Source organism: Scaptodrosophila lebanonensis, unplaced genomic scaffold (genome assembly GCF_003285725.1).
Source record: "Scaptodrosophila lebanonensis strain 11010-0011.00,11010-0021.00 unplaced genomic scaffold, SlebRS2 tig00000072-arrow-pilon, whole genome shotgun sequence".
NCBI lineage: Eukaryota > Metazoa > Arthropoda > Insecta > Diptera > Drosophilidae > Scaptodrosophila > Scaptodrosophila lebanonensis.
The window spans coordinates 5009509-5034522 of record NW_022060558.1 but is presented as its reverse complement, the minus strand read 5'-3'; the positions used below and the strand labels follow the sequence as shown (position 1 = coordinate 5034522).

Genomic DNA, 25014 nt, shown 5'->3' with positions numbered 1-25014 from the left:
TAGATACAGTAGCTATATATGGGCCCTCTATATGAAATTCGACATTATTTATAGTACGCAAAAACATAAATTAAAACGAACTTAATAATAAATGGCACAGATAATGATAAACCTAAACGGAGCTGTTACAATATATATTTATCATTTATTTATTAACCTTAAACTACAATAGAAAAAGTTGATAATATTCCTCTTAAATTACTTGGGTTTGTTCATCATGCGTAGCTGCTGCATTTGCTGTGCCTGCAACAAGTGCTGTTGTCCAGGCGGCAGTTGGGACACCGGCTGCATCATGCGTGGTGGCATTGGAGGTCCGCTCATTGAGGGTCCAGGCATCATTGGCGGCGTGGGCCGATTGTGGACACCCTGCTGTATATCTGACAGGCAGGCCTTCCACTCCTCCAAGCGATTGTAGTGCTTTTGCAAAAGCGCGTCCTTGCGTTGTATTTCAATGCTCAGATCCTGGTTCTCGTCTTTGATGAGCATGTACGGCTTGAGTGTGGAGACAAGAAAGCGCTTTTGCAAGAAAAATGCCTCCATCTGGCGCGCCACATCAATAAAGCGGTTTGTCGTCTTTTGAACTTCCAGTTCAATTTCCTCCTTGTTTGTTCCAGAATTGGGTTCTTGCTTGGTCAGCGAAAGAAGGCATGCCTGAAAAGCTTCTTCGAATTCGTCCATAAGGTTGCCACCGCCGGTTTCATTGTTAGGTGTAGACATTCTTGAATATACTCTTAATATTTAACTAATTATATTCATTCGCCGATTTAACTTGAAGAAAGCCAATTTCGTTCGTGAATAAAAAGTGCTACCAAACTGCCCTAAAATGTAGCTATTTACATTTTGCATGGTTATTGTTGAATGTCTGGCAGCATTCTAGTGTTGGTAATGATGTTGTTAAGCAGCTGATTAAAATATGCGCTCATATGTAATTGGCAGAGCAACAGAAAAATGTCCGTAATTGCCATAAAACGCACGCTGCATATCCTTCACACATGCATGCGTGCTCGAGTACCACGAAAAGCCAATCCTGGCATTGGCTACCAATTGCAACAGGTAGAGCCCGAGGACGCCACTGAAGATTACGGCGAGTTTGAGTCTGACTTTATGTCCGTCAATCAAAGCCATCGTCAGCATGAGGCGCAACTGCGAAGTGAACGTGATCGGGTGCGTCAGTTTATGATTAAACACAAATACTTTCGCGATGCCAAGCTGCCTAATTTGCTGCTGCACGCGGAGAAGGAACAAATGCGTCTGCTGCACGAGCGCGATCCCGAGGAATGGAGCGTGGAGCGCCTGGCCGAGAGTTTTCCAGCGACACCGGAAATTGTGAAAAAAGTGCTGCGCGCCAAGTGGCGACCACAGAATTTTCAAAGGATACGGGCCCACGACGAATCCGTTATACGGAATTGGGCGGATATGCGGGCGGGAAAATGTGACGTAAACATACCGCCAGCTTTAATGGAACATCTGCGAAAGTTTGGCGCTCGCAAATGGGCGGACCTGAAACAAATGTCACCGAAACAGTGGCCCACACGTCCGGAGCTCCCCATGCCACAAACAAATGAGTTTCGTGCGCTAGTCAGCGGTGGCAAGCAAGATTCGTTTACTACCAGTCCAGCACCGCAGTTGACATCGGGTGCCCCATCATCGCCTGTGCCTCCATCTGCAGCTGAAGAAGAAACCTATTTGCTAGACAAGGTGCGCATTAGGAAAAATATGCGACTACAAGAGCTTAAGGACCTCGTCCCACACATAAACCAAATTGACATCACAGAGCAGGCGGCCCAAACGTTAAAAAACCCCAGTGGCACCGGCAAATTACCCAGCTTTGTTGACAAGTTCCAGACCACAGAGATTGCGATCAGTGCAGCAGATCAGCAACGGTACGAGATAAGCCGTATAAAGGATCGTATTGTTATACCCAGGAAGTTACATCGTAATGGTGCCACCTATCGCGTGAAGGATGCATATTACGACGACGATGGCGAATTCCTATACAGAGTGCCCGGCATGACCGGCAGCAATCCTTTCACCTGAAACAACAACAAGAATCGCATTGTACTTTAAGCCTTTTATTAGCAAAAGATAAAAAATACGCATTACAAAATACACGCATCCAAAAAACTAAGAGCTACATGAAAATGTCATTTTGTGCAATCCCTGTTTTTTCGCCGATTCATTTAGGAAAGGCGTTTGCGATTAGATCACTGCCTGCAAAAAGAGTATCGGAGGCCACAGTGATCTGTGCACCCATTAGCTTTGATACGAAATCACAGGCGCCAACTTCGGCATAGGTCGAGCCGCCAACGACGAAAACAAATAAATTACGCAGGCGCAACGGCAAAAGATCCGTTTGAGATTTGCAGCTGTGGGACTTAAATTGCGTGGCATAGGCCTTCGGTGTTAGGGGCGGAGATTTGTTTAGATGGAGCTGCACGCCCTCCACCATCGATAGCTTGTTGGCAAGCTCATCGGCGCTGTTTGACTTTAGGAGAATGGAGCAGAACTGGGCCACTAGCGGGATGTAAGTGCCATTGAAGACGAAGCTGGGGCATGCCTGCTGTGAAGCTTGTTTGCTTTCTGCGTGCCCATCGGCACCATCAATATCACCATCAGCACAGGACACCAACAATTTGAGACGATTGGCGTTTGCTTGGAACTCGGTCTGCTTAAATTTGGGCAGTGGCAGATTGGACAGCAGCTTGGTGGGCGCCCTCTGCCCTTTATCCTTATCTGGCAGAAGCGGAGGCAGCAGCCCAGCCTGTGCCAGTTGCTGGAACACAACCAACTCCTGGTGGCCAAAGAGATTGCAATAGTTTCGGGCAAATGTTTGCAGCTCTTCTGGAAGAATGCCGGCGCATAAATGCAGCAGGCATAGTAGGCGCAATGTGTTAAATCGTTGTCCATCCGTGATCAACAGCTCATCTATTTCGGATAGCAGCCGCTTGCGCGACACATTGTTCAGAATGTCCTCCTCTAAAGATTGCACCTTGCGAAAATTGCCTGCGAGCATTTCGATTACAATTTCGCTTGCATTCAAGTGGCGCAGCACCTTAGCCTTCATTTCGGTTATTTTGGGCAGCTTGCGGGCCACATAGTCGTGCATTTCGTCCAGCTTCATGTCACTAAGCTTTTGCACCTCCAGGCCCAGGGCTTTGGCTTGCGCCCGGACCAAGCTGCTGGCCTGGGAGAAGTGCTTATATCTATTGTCCCCGTAGATTTCATCACAGGCGGAATTCATACGTATGCTGCTTGCCTTGGCCGGTGCTGCAGTGGATCCAGTTGATTCGGTTTTGAGATCTAGCACCTGCAGCTTTTGACTTCGTATTTTATTCGTTGTATTATCGATGATAATTTCGCCGGCCCGTTGTTGAAACACCTCCAAGAGCAGGCCGGAGTAGATGGCGGGCGTTAATAAACTGGAGGCATAATCCTTGTCCCGATCCACAATTATTATGGCGCCAATTTCTGATTTTGCGGGACTTGGCCAATCGCCCAGTGTCTGTAGCATTTTAAGCAGCTGTGTCGAGTGGTTGCCAAAGGTGACCACAAGTTCCGGACGACCACAAAGGATTTGAAGAATGCGAAGGCTCTGCGCCAGGGCAGGCAGCGGTGAGGTATTCTGTTGCAGGTACAAGCACTCGAAGACATTGGGCAGCTCCATGCTTAGCACGCCCTGGTCCAGATATATGAAATCCCAGTTGTAATGATGCAGTTGTACTAAGCCCCAAAGTCCAGACTGTTCCAGTAACGTTTGAAAATATGCATAGCAGCTGGGCACGCAGATAATGTGGTACGCTGTTACTTGAATTGATGTTTCAGCATCATTTCTTCCGTACATTTTCAGCACATCTGATGCCACATCAGTGGGCGTGGCCGTGGCCTGCAGTTGGCTGAGCAGCGCTTGAAACGTGCTCAGTGTGCTGCGAATCATATAGATGTGCACTTGGTCATCGACTCGTGGGATGCACTGCTTGGCATCGTGCTTATAGATGCGCTGAATGCCCTTTAATCTGTAACACACCCTTTTATAATACATGAAGAATACGGGGATGCAGATATACTCACTTTAACCAGGATGCTGTGCATACGTGTTCAAGCGGTTTTATTAGCGCCGGCTCAAGAATGAGCTCCTTCTTTCCCGGTATGGAGCATAGTATGGCCTGCAGCTTTTCTTGCGCAATTAATTGGAAACCCTGCAGCTTCTTATCCAGCGTTAATGTCAAATCCATTCCTTCCTCGCCCACAATCCACAATAAACAAAATCAGCTGTGCCACTCAGCAGAAAATACTGAAATGGTGAATGCAAAGCAGGTTGGCAGGACTGACCAGTCGTTCAATTCCTGATGGGCAGCAGCAGCGCCAGCTGAGTTTCAGTTACTCGCCGTAGTTCGCCGCGACTGGTTGTGCAAAGTTTGGAGTGTGTTTGCACGCAAGAATTTTTGCGAATCGTCGTGTTTCTGTTATTATTTACAACATATTTTTTGCACGCGTCGCTGTCTCTGTCGTCGTCATCATCAATATCAACGTTGTCTACTTTTATCTGTATGTGTGTGCATGAGTGTGCGCGTTTCTTAATATATGCAAATCAATTGGGAAATTAAATGCTTTTAAGTTCAATTCGGTAAAAGTATAATTGCGAGACGACACAAAACCACAACAACGACTAGTTCGTATATGTACGTCTACGTCCACCTTGAAATAGAGAGCGCACCGCATAATTTTCATAATATACAGGAGAACGTGTCTACGTTACGACAACAAATATTAAAAAATCCGCGAAAAAATTCCAAAGCGCTCGGCGCTTAGCATGAAAATCTGTGAAAATCCACAACCCCACGCAGTAAAACAAAACAGGCACAAGCAGCTGTAATAAAAGTAAAAAGTGTACAAGTGTTTAATGCCGCCCATTCTGCGGATGCGTTCGTTTGTTTGGTTGCGATTGTGAACGTCCCATTGTACTTAAGTTTATGTTTATGTGTGCGTGCGTGCGTGCGTGTGTGTGTGTGCATGTTTTTATGTTAGACTGTTCGTTCTTTTGAAATTCTATAAAATAAATTAAATAATTCTCTCATTGGCCAGCCAGCTCAAGCAACAATAATAAGCGAAGATTACCAAAACCAAATACGTAAACAAATAAAAAAAAGAAATCAATGCGGCAAATTTACAAACAATAAAGTAAAAAAGCGCAGACGTATCGCTATTCACAGTTAGCCACAAGGTGAGTGAGTATTTTGAAATATTGGATATTGGTATTTGAAAACAACAACAGCTCGGCAGAAGCAGAAAGTGCTCTCGCCCTGTTTGCACTTTTACTTTTTCACCAAATATTTGGCACACACACAGACACTTCCATTTGAAATGCGGCCGTTGAAATGCATCAAATATTTTCGCTAATGAGTAAAAATACTTAAGTAAAAAAGCCATTTCATTTGCGTATTATTCATTTCGAATCTCCCATTCCCTGCACTGAGAGAGTGAGTGGGAGCCGCTTGTTGCATGCAACAACTCAAGTGTTGTCGCCCAGTCAGGTCTGTTTTATTTTCATTTTGCGTCGTCGTTGCCGTCGCCGTTGCCGTCACCGTCTTCGTTGTCTCGACGTCATCGTTAGGCATTCGCCGTTTGCCGTTGCTTGAACCTGTCAGCATGTTTTTCTTTTGCTTGCACATTGTTGCATTTTTTGTTGTTGTTTTCGCCCCCTTGGCTCATCATTATCATTGCCTGCGTGATTCTGCTGCTGCCGCTGCCGCTGCAGTTGCTGTTGTTGCTTTTGGCATGCGGCGCGCCATTTCATTATGCAGCTACATACATGTACATATGCATACATACATATATAGTACATTATTTCGTATGTGGTATGTAGAAGGCTTGCTGTTGTTGTTCCTGTTGTCTTCTCACTGCGCTTCACATACTTTTCTGCCGTTTGTTTGTTTGTTTGTTTGCTTCTCATACCGGTTTTCAGAGACAATCACAACAACACCACGGCAGCAGCAGCAGCACCACCACCACCACCACCAACAACAACAACAAAAACTCCAACGAGTTGTACAGGTAGTTGTGTGCGTAGTTTACTTTTAGATTTCCTCTCAGTGCTTCTGTTTGTGTGCGTATCACTCCGATTTTTATTTTAGGCCTTCTTCGCTTTTCCCTAATTAGTATTTGTTTGATTTCTTTCTCTTCCATCAACATTTTCTTGCAGGTTGTTCCCGAAGCGGTTCTTGCAGCTGTTAAAAGATAATTTTGTGACGATTTTTACTTAATTAATTAATCGAATACGAAGCTGCTGTCGCAAATTTTTATTGTTTTTTTAGTTGTTGTCAAGGCTTTTAAACTTTGTTAACGGGTTTGAAAGCTCATGGGCTTTGTGTGGTGTTTTTTTATTTAACGTATTCTTACTTGGATAATTTTAAGCGAGTTCAAAGAACTTGTTTGTAAGTATTCAGGGGGAATGAAAAATCTTGTTTATCTCGATTCTGTGTCGAATGAAAGGTGCAATTTATTTAATTTATATTCCAATTTTAATTAAAATTTTTTTAAAAGTACGAATCGCATTCAATTTGCTTGAACACCTCTGTTATAACCTGTGATTGTTTCGTTCTTAGATCCCAAGACCATGTAACATATTTTTTCAAACGATCATCATTTGCTTACAATCTCTTTGCCTCTCCAGCAGGCAGATCATTTGTCAAACATCCAATTGGACCTAGCCATAAATCTTTTAGACAACACTACCACGATCAGAAGACTGAGGAAACTTCCCCCATTACACTTGCTCTTTAGAACATTAAATTAACCATCTATCCGCCCCTCTATCTGTCATTACATTGCTAAAAACCATTGTTATATGATATACATAGTACACATTATTTTAAAATCTAACATCAAATTGTTCTTTACTTTTAAAATTTTATGGTTGTTCTCTTGAGGACACATTTTCAAAAAAGATCACAAAATAAAATTGTATAGGTGTGAGAGAAATATAATCAGGGTTTTAAAAAGTCTTTGTATGAACATACATACCTGAAGCAGAGGTACTCGTACATTTAGAAGTGTATATAAGTTGCTTTCTGGTAAAGGTTTTACAGGGGTGCCACAAAAATCTCTTCCGCCCAAGTTTCGCCTTAAAAAAAAGATTTGTTTAATAACACTAACAAAGACATTTATTCACATACAAAAAAACAATGTGTTATAAACCTTACGGTTTTTCTGAACAATCGCATCAAAAATATTTTGTATATCCTCTGTAAATATCATTAAATTACCAAATTACTTAATCTCTTGTTAAAACAGTAGCATTCACACACAGCATCCAAAACAACTGAATAATAGAGAGGCCCACTGGGCCCAAATAGAAAATGATATATTTCGAACATCACATTGTGAATGTGAATTGCATAGCTTGACGGAAAATAACTTTAAATATTATGTTGGTGTTTAATTATCAAACTCTTTAATAATATTTTAAGTTGTGTAGCTAATTTACTAAAATTGCGAAAAGGAAAAAAGGGGGAAGTTCAAATAAATGAAATCTTTCAAAGTTCTGTGGCAGCGACGGTTTTTTTTTAGATTTCAAAAACAATTACATCCGAAATCTCAGGAGTTTATTTATTTCTTCTGATAATAACTGTTTAATTAGAACTAAACATTTTGAAGTGTTTTTGGATAGTTTAAGATATTTACTTATAGATGTTTATTTATTTACTATAAGATGTGTGTTTAGTATCTTTTTATATTTAGCATCTTCAAAATCTTCATGCATTTGTGAAGGTGCGCTCTAAGAAAAATTAATTGGTTCTTTTTTCTGCTATCAGCATACGAATCTTGATGTCTCTCTAGCTTTCGCCCACACGTTAGATGATTTTACTGGGATATAGATACTATAGCTTCAGTTAGGACTTTGGTGAATTGGATGTGAATAATAAGCGAGTGAAAAAGGAACTTACACATTAATTATGGAACTTCAAGTTAATTTGTACATCAGTGAGTCGGTCAAGTTTAAATTTAAGTTTAAGATATCTAACAGCTTTCGAACATTAGAACATGGTTGGTGGATAGTGAAATTCATAAAGGACGGGGCAACCTTTAGTACCTTCAGACAAATTTTCCTAGTCGAAATGAATCATCACATATTTTAAATGGGTGCTGCATAGTGTTAGCTACTCGTAGTGTATACAAATACTTTCTACTGCGTGGTTCTCCCATAATTAATTTTATTTACGTTTCCCAACCTTAATTTCACTAAAAAATCACCGTTTCAATTTGATTATATAAACTTTGGCATTCCTATTCATCAAACATTTGTTCATATAGTTTTACATCTTTCGATGTCTTTTCTTTAAATGCGTCAACAGTATTCCATATGATTTATTTAATAAATAAATACTGAAATCTAACTTATGTATATCTAACTAACTCTTGTATTTGATTTGGTTAAATGCTTAAGAAATAGTCTAGAACTTCTGCCTACCGACGCAAAGCTAAAAATAAACAATTTGTTTTCTCTTTTGTTGCTATTGTTGTGATGATAAACAAAACTTTTGCACAAAATGCCAAAACGAGAGCCAGAAAAAATTTGAAGCGAATTTCCAGCCTTTGGCAGACAAAGGTGATGGTGGCGGAGGGCGTGTGAACTTTGTATGCCTTTTATCCGAGTCTATTACCATCTGCGCATATCAAACTCAATTAGTATTGTTATAGAAACATACTAGTTATATACACATGTATATGTATGTAAGTATGTATGAGCACACAATATGTCTGTATTGTGCCGCATTTAGCAAATGTTTGCCTTTGCATTTGTTGAATTTTTATCTAAATTTATTTAGTGGTTTTCCTTCCAACTGTGGGCGCCTTTTCGCACATACCCTCAGCTATTTTCGTATAAGTTTAACATTTCTGCTTCTCATCACTGTCACACAGACACAGACACATCCATAGACACAGACAGAGACAGAGACAGAGGCACAATGTGTTTAATATGTTTATAATTGGACATGATTTATGTGTACATATGTACTTACTTGTATGAATGTATATAGATATAAGTGAATGTGCGTACATATATACACGTGCTCAATGGCTTGGGCTCCCTTGACTCTCCACTCAATTGGTCGCTTTGGCAACCGCGAAAGCTACCGCACATCACGATTAATTCTCTCAAGTCAATGTACTTAGCTCTGTTGTTTGGAATGTGTGCGAGAGTGTTTCTCATAAAGTTGCCTCTTTAAGCCCCTTTCATTCATTACGCATTTCACTTTTGCATAACCCCCCAGCTGCCTCAAAAGTTCTCTGTTTATCTGTCTATGTACGAATGTATGTTGTATCTTATCTTTTAGCTGTTGGCCAAAGTCTCTCGAAGACTTTTGTGTTGCGTGCTGCCAAGCAACTAACTCATCTTTCATTTGGCGCTTAATTTATGTTGCCGCCATAAGTCATGTTTATTATTATGAGAAAATTTTACAAATATACCATGCTCCGGATGTACATACATATGTACAGCTATGTTGATGCTGCAGGAATGAAAAGAATTTTCAGACAGAATTTTGAAGATGAAAAGCAAAGATACAACAAATCGTAAAACTGATTTACTGCGTTAAGGTTTATAAGCGCCATGCTAACCAATGCAGGACTGATTGGTTAGCCTTCGAACGAACTGTAAGAAAGGCAAGTCCAATCAATATCGATATCTGTGTTCGGCTATCTGTCCGTCGCAGCGTATGAACGGCCAAAACAAAGAATTTAGAAAACCTTATGATTTAAGCCAATTATATTTATTATAATTATTTTTTTCAGAAGTCTTCAAAGATACTCAAAAAAACTCAGCAAAGCAAAAATAAAAGTTACTTAAGAAACTTGATTGATAAGGCAATTTCTAATGTTTGAAGCTAAGTAAGTGAACCAAGTTGTATATGGTGTGTTTTTTATTATTATTAGGAGATGGAATACCTGTTTTAAGCTGCAAAAGGGGGTCTGTTCAAAGGTAATGGAACCCTATTACAGCCTGTCTAAGGTGGAGCTTCACAGTCTACCGGTACTGATATAGCATAATGAAACATAATGAAACAAGCAGAGAAGGTGGAACGTGTCATATATGTAGATATCATAGGAACTATCGATTAATTTTCTTAAATTATACGTTCCGTTTTTTTACAAAAGCCAAATCTTTTTAAAATGGGATAACCATATGTTTAAATGAAATAATTTGCTGCATTTGTTAGATAGGCGGCGGGATGAGGTGGTCAAAATTCTAGATTACAATGAATCCGCAAGTCTCTGCAAAACAATGAGGTGGTGACTCACTGGCCTCGACGTTCGCATGGGATGCGCATTCTCCAAAAATAAAGCAGAGGCCCGAGCTGCATTTCTGGCAAGCTCTGACTGACTCACTGTCTGCCTGGCTGATTGACTGACTGACTGACTGAATGACAATGCAAGTGTGAGTGCGCCTGTCTCTGTGTGTTTGTGTGTTGGCCAGGGGCGCTGTTTTGGCGCGTGTCCAACAACAAAAACAAGTACTGCGCACCACTAAGTAAATAATAAATATATACGAATAGTATATAGAGATAAATGAGCCCATGAGCTGGCATATTTTCGCAAATGCAATGCTCTCTCCCTCTCCTACTCTCTCCACTCTCTCCATTTTGTGTTGCCTAAATCAAAAATTTTAAATGAAATACGCTTACAACATTTTTATGCAAAACAGCTACAGGCTACAGCTGCTAAGCTATCAAGTTAACTAGTTTAGGCGTTTGGGAAAAACAGGCTCTTAACCTTCACGCAATTCATTTAGGAGCGATGCCATTTCGAAGTGAATCTTGTCACGTCTGCTGTTGGGACGCTTCGGTCTGTGTTTCCATCTGTCTGCCAGAAACTCGTACTATACATGGGTGTACAATCCACACAACCCACACAGGTATTTCCCCTAACGCCCTAAAAGAGGAACAACAGCAATAACAACAACAACATATAGGTAGACATTTCAATAGCGCGCGCCATTGACAAACAAAGTCAGCACTGACTACGTCATGAACGTCTCTGTCAGGTCAGGTCAGACCAGCCGGCAAATTACAAAATTTTCAGCAATCTAAACTTGTGTGTCGGCTTTCTTTTGAGCAGCGACGACGATGAGAAATACGATGATGGCGACGTGCGTCGCATAGCAAGAGCCGGAAAAGCGTCAGCAATAGCAGAACGTTGGAAAAGAGAGGGGCCCAGCAGCTGTCAGCCATTGTTTGTGGAGCGTTGCTGTCTCGCGCTGTTGTCGCTCCAAAAAACAGAGAGAGAGAGAAAAAAAAACGGAACTAACTAGTTAGTTAGCCGGCATTAGTTGATGTTGCTATTGTTGCTCGCATCGCTTGTGAAAGTGTAGCCCCGCAAGCACAATTGCCCAAGATTCTCCAGTCAACTAAACTCGGCTGAACTCAAGTGAAGTAAACTGCCATCTTTCTTTGCACTTTGACTCAGCGCAATTTCTTTGGCCTTTTGTCTTTTGCTTCGGCCGTCTTCCATGCTCTGTGGCCGACTTCATTCTTTTGTTAATCCAAATTACCGGATATTGCAGATTTTGCGCTGCTTTCTACGCCTGAATTGAGGCGCGCTTCGATTTCTTACACAAGCATTTTATTGCGTTCTCCATTGCCGTCGTTCTCATTGTTGTTGTTGATTTTCTAAAGTTTTCCAGAGCGCTTTTCAAACGCCACACACGTGACGCGTGGGTTACAATTGCCGGCGGCAGTTTGAAAAAGAATCTTGGGAGAGGGGGGACAACGACAGGGAGGATGTGAAACATGCTGAGTGTTTTTATTTAATTGGGTAGATCGTGACAATGACAGAGAGAAACTATGTGTTCAGAAGCTTATTAATTATATTTTTACTGATTGATTGAATCATGGTTGTGTTTTAAATTCCCTTCCCTAGCTATTGTCTTACCCAACTTTAGACTTTAAAATGTTGTGGTAGTTCCAAACTGTAACTTTTGGATGAGATAGACATGTCTAGATCAATAAGTCTCACCTTGTTGATCCAACACACTTTTCTAAGGTAGAACAAATACAAAAGAGAAACCGTGAAGCCCTTCCGGCCAAGCAATGTCTGCTGTTACGCGTAAAGTGAAAAAAGTCGTGCAATATACTATATCTATGTACATATATGCAGCTAGCTATGAGCACCTAACAAGTTGACAAGTTATAAATAAATACATAAATAACATCAAATAACGAGTAAAAATCAAAAAACTAATTTTTATTCCGGCCATCAGACAGACACAAACCTACTACATGGAGAAATCCAAAAAATGCAAACATCGAAGAAATGTTGCACAAAATATGAATAAAGCTTGTGAATTTGAACACATGCTTTGATATGCAAATATGAACAATGCAGAAAGTAATGGCACGGTTGGGGGTGATGACAACAAGAAAAGCTAACGAAAATTTATGTGAAATCACAAAATTTATGGCCTTTTCTTTGTTGATGCCCTGTGGCTCTCGAAGCCCTTTGCAACTCGAACTAACGATTTCTTCTTTTCGGAACTTTTCAGCTTGCAAATATTGATAAGCAAGTGTAATCAAAATTGAAAACAATATGCAGTAAAATTTGTTTGTCACTTTGGTCAATTAGCTATAGAATTCTAGAATGTTTGCAAAAACAGCTCGCTTCGAAAGTGTTAGTACAAGTAGTATATGGTATAACAATTTATTTTTTATAGAACATGTATTTTTAGTTTCGGACGGAAAAAAATTGCAGCAAAATATAAATGATTATATGTACTTTAAATCGATATAATTATTATCTATAAATAGGAAGCATGATGTTTGCTTTCAATGTGGCCGCCCAAGAACGGCAGTTAATAATGCAGTCAATAGGCAGTCCTATTAACCTGCTGATCGAAGTCGCAGAGATAGAGATAGTTCTCTATAGTGGCAGGTCACTAGGGCGCCTTCCTCAGGGTACTAATTGGCTCTGGTCCGTCGCGATTATAGGAACGAGGCTATCTCTGCATCGTTTAGCGACATGCCCTTCGCAGTGGGGGTTTTAAGTTACTTCAGGAGGTGCTGGAAGTAGTATCTCCTTCTCAATACAGCGAGTCTAGAGTTTTAAATGCTATAACGAAGGCTTTCATTTCTCCTCTAATTAGCGAATTCGGGCCACTGAAAAAACTGAAAGTAGGCGCTTGTCATTGGATCCATGAACTCATCATGGCGCAGATATATAAGGAGAACAGCGGAACTAATGAGATCCATGGGAAAATAGGCTATAGATGATACAAAAAATTTAGGAATTGCCGTTTCTGAACAAGCTAGACAGCAGATTAATTTATAATCTATGCTTCATCTTTCGCCATCAAAGTCTCTTATTGCTTATTGCACCTGACCATCTGTTACCAGAATTTACTGTAGTTGTATTTTAAAAGATGGGAAGCGACGCGATAAGGCCAGAGTTGCCCCACCACCTCGTTGGAGCACCTGAAGTAAGCGGTTCAGTTCTAGTTTAAGTAACTATTGGGGCATGTCCGTGTGGGTGTCCAATGTTGAGCGACGGCGACGCCAACTTTGCCAAGAAGTTGCCAGTACTATTTTTGTTCTTGCCTCTTCTGTTGCATTATTTTCTTATTCTCACAGACTTGTTTGCAAAAGTTACACACAGTCTTATGCTGTGTGTACTTTTTGGCACGTGACAATAAATTGTCGCTGTTGTTTTTGTTGTTGGTGTTGTTGTTGGTGCTGGTGTTGGTGCTGGTGTTGTACTTCCACTACTTGCTTTAGTTGTTGTTGCCGTTGTTTAACTTTCTGGCGCACACACACAAATTGTGTGTTATTTTCCAGCTAAAAGAAAAGTGTGTCATAAATGTCATAGTTAATATTTGCTTGCTGTATATTTTTGGCAAGTGATTTAAGCGCACATTTTACAAGTACATATATACAAAATATATGAGTGCGTGTGTGTGTGTGTGTCTGTGTGTCTGAATGTGTGCCACATATTGTATTTATAAATAAAAGCACTCTGCTTGTCAACCTTGACCCGTTAGTCAGTCGCGCATTTTTCATAAAGTTTTCACAAGGCAAAATATTGCAATGTTGCATTTATATGTGGATGCAATAACAACAACTGTCCCATATACAAACGTATGTATATATATATGTGTCTCGTATGTGTATCTGTCCGCTACTTGCCATTGCTACTGCACTCAATCAACAAAATATCTGAGGCAATATGGGCAAACCACAAATGGGAAAGAAAAACCACAAAAGATACATATTTTCAATTAGATGGCAGGCCAAGGAAGGAGCAACAAAAAGTTTCAGATATTTGCCGAAATCTGTTGGGCTGATGCCACTACTTGTACATCGAAATTTCAGGTCCCAATGCAGTTTGCTGCGCGTTTATAGAGCGCAAAGAAAAAATGCGGTCTGTGCTTGTAACTGGATTTGAATTTTAGAGAAAGTAAAATCTGTCCGCTGTACATAGGTACATAAGTATAGCTTTATGCAGCAAATAGAAATTGTATCTTGTGTGTGGATCTCACATGTGTTTGACTGTATTGTGCTGTACAGTTTTATCAAAGTTAATTAATCATAAGCTTATTGAAATGGAAAATGCAATGATACTCGTATGTTCGTTGACTTCACATTGTGCTTAATTCTATGGAGCTAACTGATTGCGTATTGTATTGTTGATTTTGAATGCATTATTGGAAGGCCTGTTTTGTCCATTAGTTGATAGTTCTGCATGGCTAGCTGGTAAGCTTAACTATTCAATTCAACTCTACCTCCCAAAACCCAGTTGCTAAATACAAGAGCCAAAGCAGCAACAACAACTTCTCACAGAGCTTGGGCAGAGCTTATATTAATCTATCACAATGGAACTCGATGCCGGACACATAGGGAATTAATTACCAAGTAAATATTCCAAGAAATAAGGGAGTTATGGGAGTGGGCGGGGAAAATACTAGATTAATCTATATTCCTACCGACCACGACAAATAAATTGGCTATAATTGTTATAAGTAACTAAGTAAATTTATTAATACATTTAACCAAATATTTATAACAAATAACATCATAAATCTACTTGTATTGCTGCCGAGAAGGCACTATCCGTGCTTTCATTTTTTTTTATACCCTGTACCCGTAGGGTAAAAAGGGTATATTAGGTTTGTGCAAAGTATGTAACATACAGAAGGAAGCATCTCCGACCCCATAAAGTATATATATTCTTGATCAGTATGACGAGAGAAATCGATCTAGACATGTCCGTCCGTCTGTCCGTCCGTCTGTCCGTCCGTCTGTCCGTCTGGATGAACGCAAGGATCTCAGAAACTATAAAAGCTAGAATAACCAAAGTTGGCATCCAGATTCTCCTAGGTCCGAGTAAGGACGAGTTTATTTTATTTTTTTTAATTTTCCCCCCTTCCCCCGCTGCAGAATTTCGTCAATAGCGTCCACATTTCAAATGCTACCCAAACAAAACTTTGCACACATAATTTATAAATAATTATCTACTTTTGTTTTTCAATTCTGTCAATTCTAAGAAAAGTTATTAGCGAAACAAATTCTCGCCAGTACAACCCCCCCAAACTGCAGCAAAAAGTTCGCTCTTCTTCTTCCTCTTTTTGCTGATGTTTTGGGCGCATATAACTCAGTGACGGAAGTTTACCTGGGTACAGGGTACTACACTGTCGGGCTTGCTCGACTGTAGCGTTCTCTCTTGTTTTTTTTGGTTATAGTGTAGTTCTTAAGCTACCTTAGCTTGGTAAGACATTCGCCTTTACATTCGAGTGACCATATCTATCTCCCATTTCATCTACAGCTAGTCCACAACAGCCCAGACTATGTCATATTGCACCCGATGTCGTTGAAATAGAAATCCATGCAACGCATTAATCTGCAGAGGAGCACCTTGCACCTGAAAAACCAAGTATAAGGTGCGAAGAGGCAAAAGAAAGATCAGTAGATGTATATGTATATATGTATGTGGAGGTGTGATCCTTTGTGTGTGTGTGCGCGCAAAAATAGACAATAAATTGTACGTTATGTATACAAAAGCACTCGACGAAAAGGTTCATTATTGTTTTTGCAGAGCTTGTAGAGATTGCTGCTGCTGCTCTGGCTGATTGCAGCTACAGTTATATGTTATAGTTGTTGTAGTTTGTTGCCATTGCCATAGTACTTGGCCTAAAGTTGATTGCATGACATTGTTCTTAGTTTTCATTTGAGCTTTCCACTTGTTTGTTGTTTCGTTTGTTTGTGTGAGAGTGTATGTGTGTGTGTGTGTGTGTGCATTGTTTACACTTATTTTGTTGTACATACTTTTTAGTTACGTTGAATCTCCCACAGAAAGCCGGGCAAACAACCTTAGCCCCCACCCTTCCGTACCCCTGAGACCCTCTCCCTTTAAAGCATTTGCAATAATATTGAAAACCACTTGGACTGGTTTGCTGTTGTTGTGGTTGTAGTTTCTGTTTCCACGCTGCTGCTGTTGAACTGTGATTTTTTATTTCATTTGTTTTGTTTTTGTGTTGTTTTTTTCAAAATATTTTGTATGCATTTGTTGAGTGCTGTCTGAGTGCGTTTCGTTTCATTTTGTGTTTTTAGTGATGTTGGTGTTGTTGCTGTTGCTGTTTCTATTATTGCTGTTGCAATGATAAATACTGAAGTAATAAAGTTGAAAAATGTATATTGAAAGCGTCGACTGCGGGTCGGTAGCGCTAAAAATTCCATGAGATTTCCACGTACCTATGTATTAACATTAAACACGAACGCGTGTCGGTTGGCGAGGCCGACAAGTAGTCTTCACTATGCGAGTATACCAGTACCAGTTGCGTGTGAAATGATTTATTGAAGTGTGTCAAAGGAAAATGGAAATGGGGTGCTGAGATAAGCTGAAGCTTTTCATGTGTTGCTAAGAGGCGTGCAACTATGCGCGTATCATTCTTAAGTACTTCTCCATTATGAACACATTATTATGGCCACTATTCAAAGATATAATGGCTGTGTCCAGAAAGGCTAATAAATAAATAACACATGTACATATGTTGCAAGTACAATACTATTGCGAGTTGAATTTGCGAAAGAGTAAGAACAAATCAAGTAAATGTAGATGAGTCTGCAAATGATTTGCCGAAACCCAGGCGCACAATTTTGTTTGTACTTAAATAAATACGTTGAAGGAGCACTCAAAAGTCCCGTTAATTAATAATGCTATGGATGTATTTAATTCTACTTCAAGTGATTTTCATCCGTGCCAGCAATATAACATAATGAGGCTTTAAAGGTTTGTGGTACCTAAGCTTCTATGGGTGTATGGGTGAAGCAAGTCTACATGCCAAGTTTAGTGTTAACTATTAAAGCTCTCAATGTTCATAGGAACGGAAAGACAGACATGTCCTCATGTTGATCATATTTGTACATATACTTATATAATGGGGTCTGTGGCATCTATTTTTTCCACTTACGGATACGCAGAATACAACATTTTAAACAATTTTATAGGTGTTGAAACACACCCACGCATTGCAGTGTTGCGAAGCGCTTTGATTTGTTTGAGAAGAGCTTCCAATACTTGTTGCAAGATGTGCAGCAACATTCATGAAATTGCCTTTCGGAAAGAGAGAATTATACGAAATCGATGTGACAAGTCAACCTCGCCGTGACCTGCTTAGTATGCGATATCTTTTTTTTTTTTGCAAGCTTCGGTTTAAATTTTTTATTATTTTATTTTAGAGTTGTGAAAGCAATTTATTAAGTTTTGAAATGCAATTTAGCACGAAGAGCCATTGATAGTCATAAAGAACAGAGAGGGCCCGCCCATTATTGACATTAATGCGACATGCTGAGACAAACTTTAAGGGGCGTTGATAATAATAAACGATAATGTGCTTGCAACGTTGAAGGAAGTAGGAAGAGTGGCAAGAAAAAACCGCAGCAACAACAACAATAACGACAAAACCGACGACGATGGCTACACTTGACTTGTATTTAATGAAAAAATTACTTTTTTAACAGCGCAATGGGTACGATACAAAAGCCTTGTAGTAGGAAAGTCGTTGAGGCGACTACATCTACATCTACAACTACAGCAACAGCAGCACCAAAAAACGCTCAGTGCAGAGTTTTTCATGACATTTTGTTGCCGCCCGCAGCGACTGCAGCTGCGAAAGAGTTGTCAGCGATACACACACACACACACACACATACTTTGCGCTCAGACGACAGCACCAACGCTTAGCAGCCCGTCCGCTTTTCTGTTGTTGTTGTTCCTGTTGCCCAGTTGACATGCCTTTTGCCACTTTGTCGGTTCTTTTTCGCTTATGGCATATTTTTTTTTTGGTTTTGTTAATTTTAGTAACTAGTTGCATCGTTTAATTTAAGTTTACTAAATTACTATTTGTTGTTGCTCGACTGCCTAATTGAAGTGCCATTAATTTGTATGCATCAGCATACATACTTACATACGAGTACGCACACATAGTACACACATGATTGTGATTATGAAGACAAAGCCAAAGCATGTTTGAAAACTACAAGTTCAGCGAAGTGCAGAGAGAACTTTCGTGTTTATTATAATTTCTTTTTTTATAAGTTAATGCACCCAGACATAATGCAAATCATGTATTAATTTGGAAAATTGTTTTCTCTCTCCATTCAAATTTTCACTGTTGTTGTTCTGGTTGCGCGTCAGCAATTTGTGTATTCGGTTGTTGCTGCTACTGTTTCTGTATCTTCTTCTGCTCGTGCTCACGATCGCTGGTCAGTGAGTCAGGGATGAATTTTAAGTACGTGCGAGGGCGATTTGATGAAAAGGTGGCTAGCAGTGCGATTAAAATTACAAATCTCTATGTTTTATCGGATAATCAGTTAAAACTCACAAAGCATGCCCTGGCCAAAAAGAAAAGAAGAAAGAGTGTTACAAAGGGAAAGTTCGACCCTACGTTAAATGATCGCATAGCAGAACCACCTCTTTGAACCCGCTGCTATACTTGTTTCCGCTGAAACTTTTCTCAGGATGAACCGAATTTTATAAAAATAGAGATGCCCATATAAGAGAAGTGTGCAAAGTTCTGTTTATGTAGCTTTCATATTTCGGACCATATTGCCGACAGAGTCTAGTTATTGAGTTTGAGGTATTAAATATTTTAATGTGTTTGTAAAATTGAGCATCCATTCAGGGTTTATAGATGTTGCAATTTCGAAGAAGCCTCCTCCAAATTCATTGTACAAGTATGTACATATACTATATAGAAATAAAACAAAATTACAAGTACAAATCTGAGCAAGCTATTGAGGAATTCTAATCGTTATTCATGTCAGCACACCGATTTGACCCACATATAAATATATGGTGATTCAGTTTGTTACGAAGAACAAGAAATAAGGTGACGTTAAAACTTGGGTATGTACCTCAATTCGACATGAAAACAATGTTACTCGACTATGGCTCCAACGCACCGGAAATCATCTCCAATCTAACAATATGTTATATGACTTTGACCTTCAATAGCTCAAAGTTAAACATTTTTTATAAGACCACCCTCGTATGTAAGCTTCTATATGCTGCCATGCCCCACCAATTTCACGTGAATATCATGAAAAACGTTTTCCATCAGAGCAGTAGTGTTTGTGTGCGAGTAGTTTTGTTGTTTGTGTTTGATTGTCTGTACTTCCTAATTGTGCATATTTTAATCAAAATTGTTTACTTTAATGCCAATGTTTGAATTTGAATTTATTAAAATTTGTTGGTAAATATAATTCGGTTTGTTGAACTTCCTGTGGATATGCATTGATTCATGCGGTCATTAACTTGGTCGTGGTAGGTCGTAGGTGTAACCGTCAGTACAACACATTTCCTCTCTTCCCCACTCTCTCGTCTTTATCTAAATGGGGTTTCTTCATAGTTTATTTGTATTAGTATACATACTTATATGTATACTTGTACTTGTCGTCATTTATTTCTGTAACATTGCCCACACATTAATTAGTTCAGTACAATTTCGTTCGAGATACTCTGCTTTGGAAACAATTTATAATTACTTTGGCAAAAGGCGTTTTTTATTCCAATCCTTTGCTTGATTACTTGTATATTTCCTTATAAATTAACTTTTTTAAGTTCTTTTTGCCAATTCTCACTAAAACTATCATTAAAATCGTAATTACGATCTCTGAAACAACTTTGGAAATAAGTCACGTATGTATATAAATGTTTATGATTATATAATGAGAGCCCCATCACAACTCGACAGAGATTTATTTTGGAGCTGTCGGCTGCCAAGCAAATAATCAAAATCGCCATAATACGAGAGCGGCGCCTGAGCAAAGGCGCTACCCAAAAACCTAAAAATCAATCTTCGGTACCATCAGAATACGCCCCAAAAATTGTAGTCATTAGTTTTGGCAAGAGGCCAACGAAAACAAAATAACAATGAAAGAATAAAGAGCGGACTGAAGCCCTAAACATGGCGCCGTTGCAACAAGTCAACAAAAGCCAAAATTGGAATTTATAAGTATAGCAACAATTCCATGACCACGAAACTACTTAGGTGAGGGAATTGCGGTGGTGGTAGCTACACTCGAAGAAAAATGGGGGTTCCTTTAAGGAAACATGAATTTATTGTGATTTTTGAATTAACTTTCAGGTATTAAAAAGTAATAAAATTAAATTTTAACGTATTCTTAGAAACATTTTTTTCTTGAAAAGGAATAATAATAAAATCTCGAATTATAATTGATACACCGTAGCATCTTATATATTAAAATGTTAAATTGGTTGATTTTACATGTTCATAAAGTATATATATTCTGAATCAGCATGATCCGTCCGTCCGTCTGTCTGGATGAACGCAAGGATCTCAGAAACTATAAAAGTCGGTATCCAGATTCGCTTAGGTTCGAGAAAGGACGAGTTTATTCTATTTTTTTGTATTTTCGCCCCCTTTCCCCGCTACAGAATTTCGTCAATACCGGACATAGGATACCAAATTTGGTTGTTCCAGCTTTTATAGTTTCTGAGATCCTTGCGTTCATCCAGACGGACGGACGGACATGTCTAGATCGATTTCTCTCCTCATGCTGATTCAGAATATATATACTTTATAGAGTCGGAGATGCTTCCTTCTGCATGTTACATACATACAATTGCACAAACCTAATATACTCTTTTTACCCTACGGGTACATGGCATAAAAAGTAATTAACCGGAATCCCGCAATGTGAGCTCATTCCTTGAGTAGGGACTCGGTTCGAATCACGCCGCAACCATCATTACAGAAGCATGATTAAAAATGTTCAAAGTTATCATTACATTTAATAATTGTCCAACTTAGGACAGATCTGAAATAGAGATTAAAGATATTTACAAAAAGAGAAAACTTTTTTGTTTATTAATTAATAATTTTAAAAAAAAAATTGTTCAATAGGTTTTTTTAGGTGTAGGCTCAGTTGTTGGATCGCGAATTGGGAATGGAGGGACCATAAAACTTTCTTGCCAGCCTGGTCTGGCATTTTGACGGACTGCTGATGATGCGCATCAATCAGTTGTTCCGCAGTTCTGCTTGTATTGAACTTGAAATCGTCTTTTAAATGGGCTACACACACACACACACACACACTGACAGAGAGGAAGACAGACACACACGCACAGTTAGTGGCGGCGCAACCGCAAAAGCCGCAATACAAACTCTGCTTCTTGCTAGCCAGTCATCTAAAGAGCCATTCAGTAAGCCATTCAGTGAGCCATCCTAATGATCTCAGCGTCAGCGATTGAGTTACAGATTCTGCGTGCGAATTCATCAGGAGTCGAAAAATATTGCAACATAAGCAGAGCTCGTTCGTTTGGCTTACCACACGCTCAACAGTTAATCACGACCAGACCGAGAAGGTGCAGTAGAGGAATGCCGACGCCCGGCATTGTAGAGGGTTGTCGTTTCTGTTGGTGCTGTTATTGGTTTAGTTGTTGTTGTCGACGGGATTAAGAGCGCGGTGAACCTGTTTTTGGGGCGCTGATGTAGACGCCGGTTGGCGCTTTAGCCTCGCTAGAGGTTTGGTCAACTGAATGAGCATGCAGAGCATTCCGAGCGTGATGGGAGCATGGTTGTTGATTTTTGTTGTTGTTGTTTTGTTTTTGTAAATCAAGTTTGAAGTTGGAGCTGTGCAGCTATGTTTGTAATTCTGCTGCAATGAGTTCCGCTGGGGACCGCAGAAGCAGTCGTTGAACAGTGGGACATAGGAGAAAAGTTAGAGATAAAAAGAACAACTTAAGTTCGTCTAACTATTGAACCAGTCATGTGTCTCAATATCATTTATTCTATTAAAATTTTCAAACTACATTTATTATTTTTGAAAGCAGAAGTCTAGTTAAAATGTATCATTGGAGCCTGGAATAGCTCAACGAGCTAACAGGAACCACATAATGTGAGTTGGTTCCTGAGTAAGACTCGGTTCGAATCACGGTCTCATATATGTAATGTTAAATAAATCTATAGGGGATTTGGGGAATCGGCCCAAATAATTAAAAATATATAAAAAACAATACAAAATTTGGGAAACTATTTATAATTGTTAATTTTATGTTTCTTATACATATTTAAAATTTAATTTAACAAGTAAAAAAGCTAAAGTCGGGTGTCCCGACTTTGAAATACTCTGTACATATGCTTACAATAATTATAGAAATTAAAAAAAGTAAGAGAATTTAAAAAAAATTTTGATCGCTTTTACCTCTTTTGGTATTCGAACTCACGTATAATAATACATTTTCTGCGTATTCAAATAAGGCATCTGGGACTAAAATTTGGTGTTCCTAGGTCTTAGTCTCCGAGATATAGGCGATTATACGAATAGAAAATCGGGAAAACCCCCATAGGGGGGAAGTGGGGGAAAATCAAAAAATAAAACAAACTCATATAGCGTACATACATAAGGCATCTTTGTGCAAAATTTGGTGTTTCTATCTGTTATAGTCTCTGAGATCCAGTTGTTCATACGGACGGACAGACGGAGAGACAGACAGACAGGGCTAGATCGACTCATCTTGTCACGCTGATCAAGAATATATATACTTGGTGGGGTCTGCCACGCCTCCTTCTGCCTGTTACATTTTCAGCTCCCGCAAACTTAATATACTTCTGTACATTTCATGTACAGAGTATACAAACTGCCTACCTAAATATAAATATTATAAAATGGATTAGCTATTACGGGATAATTCTAATTTCCACCGATTTTTTGACGATTCAGACAAATAGATAATGCCCATTAAAATTTTAATACTTGGGATCGGAAACTTTTTCTTTGACAGTTATTATAAAGACACTAGATTTTAAAATATTTTGGAAAATTACTACTCTATAGTTATAGTGACATCAATGATCAGAATGAGGAGACGAATCGATAGAGTGTGGCGGTTTCCGTGTAATGAACAACTTCTTGGTTTTGATCCTTTCTCTACCGAATTTTATAAATATATTCGACCTTGAACAAATTTCGATATATTTTAATTGCAATTGTAGGGAAGCTTTGTTGTTTCTAACAAAGCTTTAGACAACGCTTCTAAATCCAAACAAAGTCGGCAAAAATACCTGCCGCTTTAGTTTCAATTGCGTTGCATTTCCAGTCGACGTCCAAATCTGGATTTTAGTAATGTTAAGAAAGCTTTCCGATGCATAATTTTGTATATCTATACCACATAAAATGCCCACTGTGTCTTGTGTTGCCTTGCTGGTCTTGTTAGGGTCGTTCGGACGCTGATTTGAGGCTCGGGTCTGGTGGCTGGCCTGGCATATTTGTTGTGCGGGGGCGCAATGAGCAGAACAAACAACAGAAACGTGAGTGAGCCAAAATATGCAACTGCAACAACTAACTGGAAAAAATACGACAACAACAGCAGCACAATGCCAAGAAAAAGAATGCGGTGCCTTTGCCTTTCAGAGGGGTCGTCAGTCGGTCTAGCTGGAGCTCGACTTTTTTCTTTACTATAGTTTGCTTTGCTGCAAGTTGACTTTTTATATTTTGTGGGCTTATGTGTGGCTGCCGCTTGGCTATCTGCCAATTGCGTTTTTGGCAAATTAACAGCCAAAAGGAGTTGGATGTTGTATTTGCTAGTTGCTGCCTACCGAGGTGCACCCACAAGGTTTTCGGAGTTAAGGTTAACTGTTTTGCCGCGCAGCCGCATAGCTGTGTTGCGTGCTTCAAAATGTTGGTAACATTTAAATGCCTTTGTTTGACTTCCAGCTCTCAAATGAGCTTGTCGTGGCCTAAAGTTACCGCCAGTTGCGACCACTCAGATTATCTTGGCATGCAGCGCGCATTTGTTGTATTTGTGGCTGTTGTTGTTGTCTGTGTTGCCTGTGTTGCTGCATCGTTTGGCTGCCTTGCCTTCTCTTGGCTTGTCGGCTCTAAGTTTTTCCCAAGTTTGTTTCTTGCTTGCTGACTTGGCCGGGTCGGCAGCTTCATCGTCTTGGACGTCGGCGTTTTCGCCGTTGTATACGTTTTCTTGGTTGGGTTTTTATTGCGCCATAGTTTAGTGCGTTTATCTTCATTATGCCATTGAATTTATTCATGCATCCATATTTAGTTAAATTACATGTTCGCGATAAGCTTCACTGCTGCTGCCGTTGCCGCTGCCCCAACACTTGCGCCCCACTTATGCAGCCTCCTTAACTTAAATCAACGCAATTGCGCTCTTTTGGAATTTTCACCCTTGCTTCTTAGGTCCGTCTGTCCAGTGGCTTCACTCTCGGCCCAACAGTTTAAACTGATTAGTGAAGTGTTTTTTGGTTTTGTGTCTTATGTTTTTATGTGCACGCTTCCAAGGAATTTTGGTTTTATTTCCGCACATCCATAATAAGGAGGGCTTCGCCCAGAGCGCAGCAAGTTTGATGCTACAATTCTCTGAATTAAATTTACTTAACCACTTTTGTTTAAATTATGGCATTATTTAACAATTTTCTCTTTCTGCCTCTCTTTCTTTGCAGGTAAGCCATGTACAATAACTCATTGCCGTTGGCAACTGCTCCATTCAGTG

At 39.7% G+C, this 25014-nt stretch overlaps 4 protein-coding genes across 5 annotated transcripts in view; 2 read left to right on the top strand and 2 right to left on the bottom strand.

The window, feature by feature from the left end:
• Positions 1-125: 125 nt before the first annotated feature.
• On the bottom strand, positions 126-779 carry LOC115625167 (mediator of RNA polymerase II transcription subunit 28). Its single transcript, XM_030520098.1, has one exon. It carries the CDS (start codon positions 715-717, stop codon positions 199-201), a length of 519 nt encoding a protein of 172 aa, XP_030375958.1. The 5' UTR covers positions 718-779; the 3' UTR covers positions 126-198.
• A 169-nt stretch (positions 780-948) lies between these two features.
• On the top strand, positions 949-2134 carry LOC115625137 (neugrin). The gene has a single exon (XM_030520056.1). It carries the CDS (start codon positions 949-951, stop codon positions 2035-2037), a length of 1089 nt encoding a protein of 362 aa, XP_030375916.1. The 3' UTR covers positions 2038-2134.
• Positions 2057-4257, bottom strand: LOC115625136 (vacuolar protein sorting-associated protein 33B). The gene is made up of 2 exons (XM_030520055.1): positions 4069-4257; positions 2057-4013 (listed from the first exon to the last, which is right to left on the bottom strand). Exons 1-2 carry the CDS (start codon positions 4230-4232, stop codon positions 2177-2179), a joined length of 2001 nt encoding a protein of 666 aa, XP_030375915.1. The 5' UTR covers positions 4233-4257; the 3' UTR covers positions 2057-2176.
• Positions 4258-4448: 191 nt separating this feature from the next.
• The window catches only part of LOC115625534 (furin-like protease 1), a 223334-nt gene continuing 202768 nt past the window's right edge, over positions 4449-25014 (top strand). For both annotated transcript variants that reach the window (XM_030520611.1, XM_030520613.1), the window contains exon 1: positions 4449-5221. The gene's annotated coding sequence lies outside the window, so the exon portion shown is untranslated. The remainder of the gene's footprint in view (positions 5222-25014) is intronic.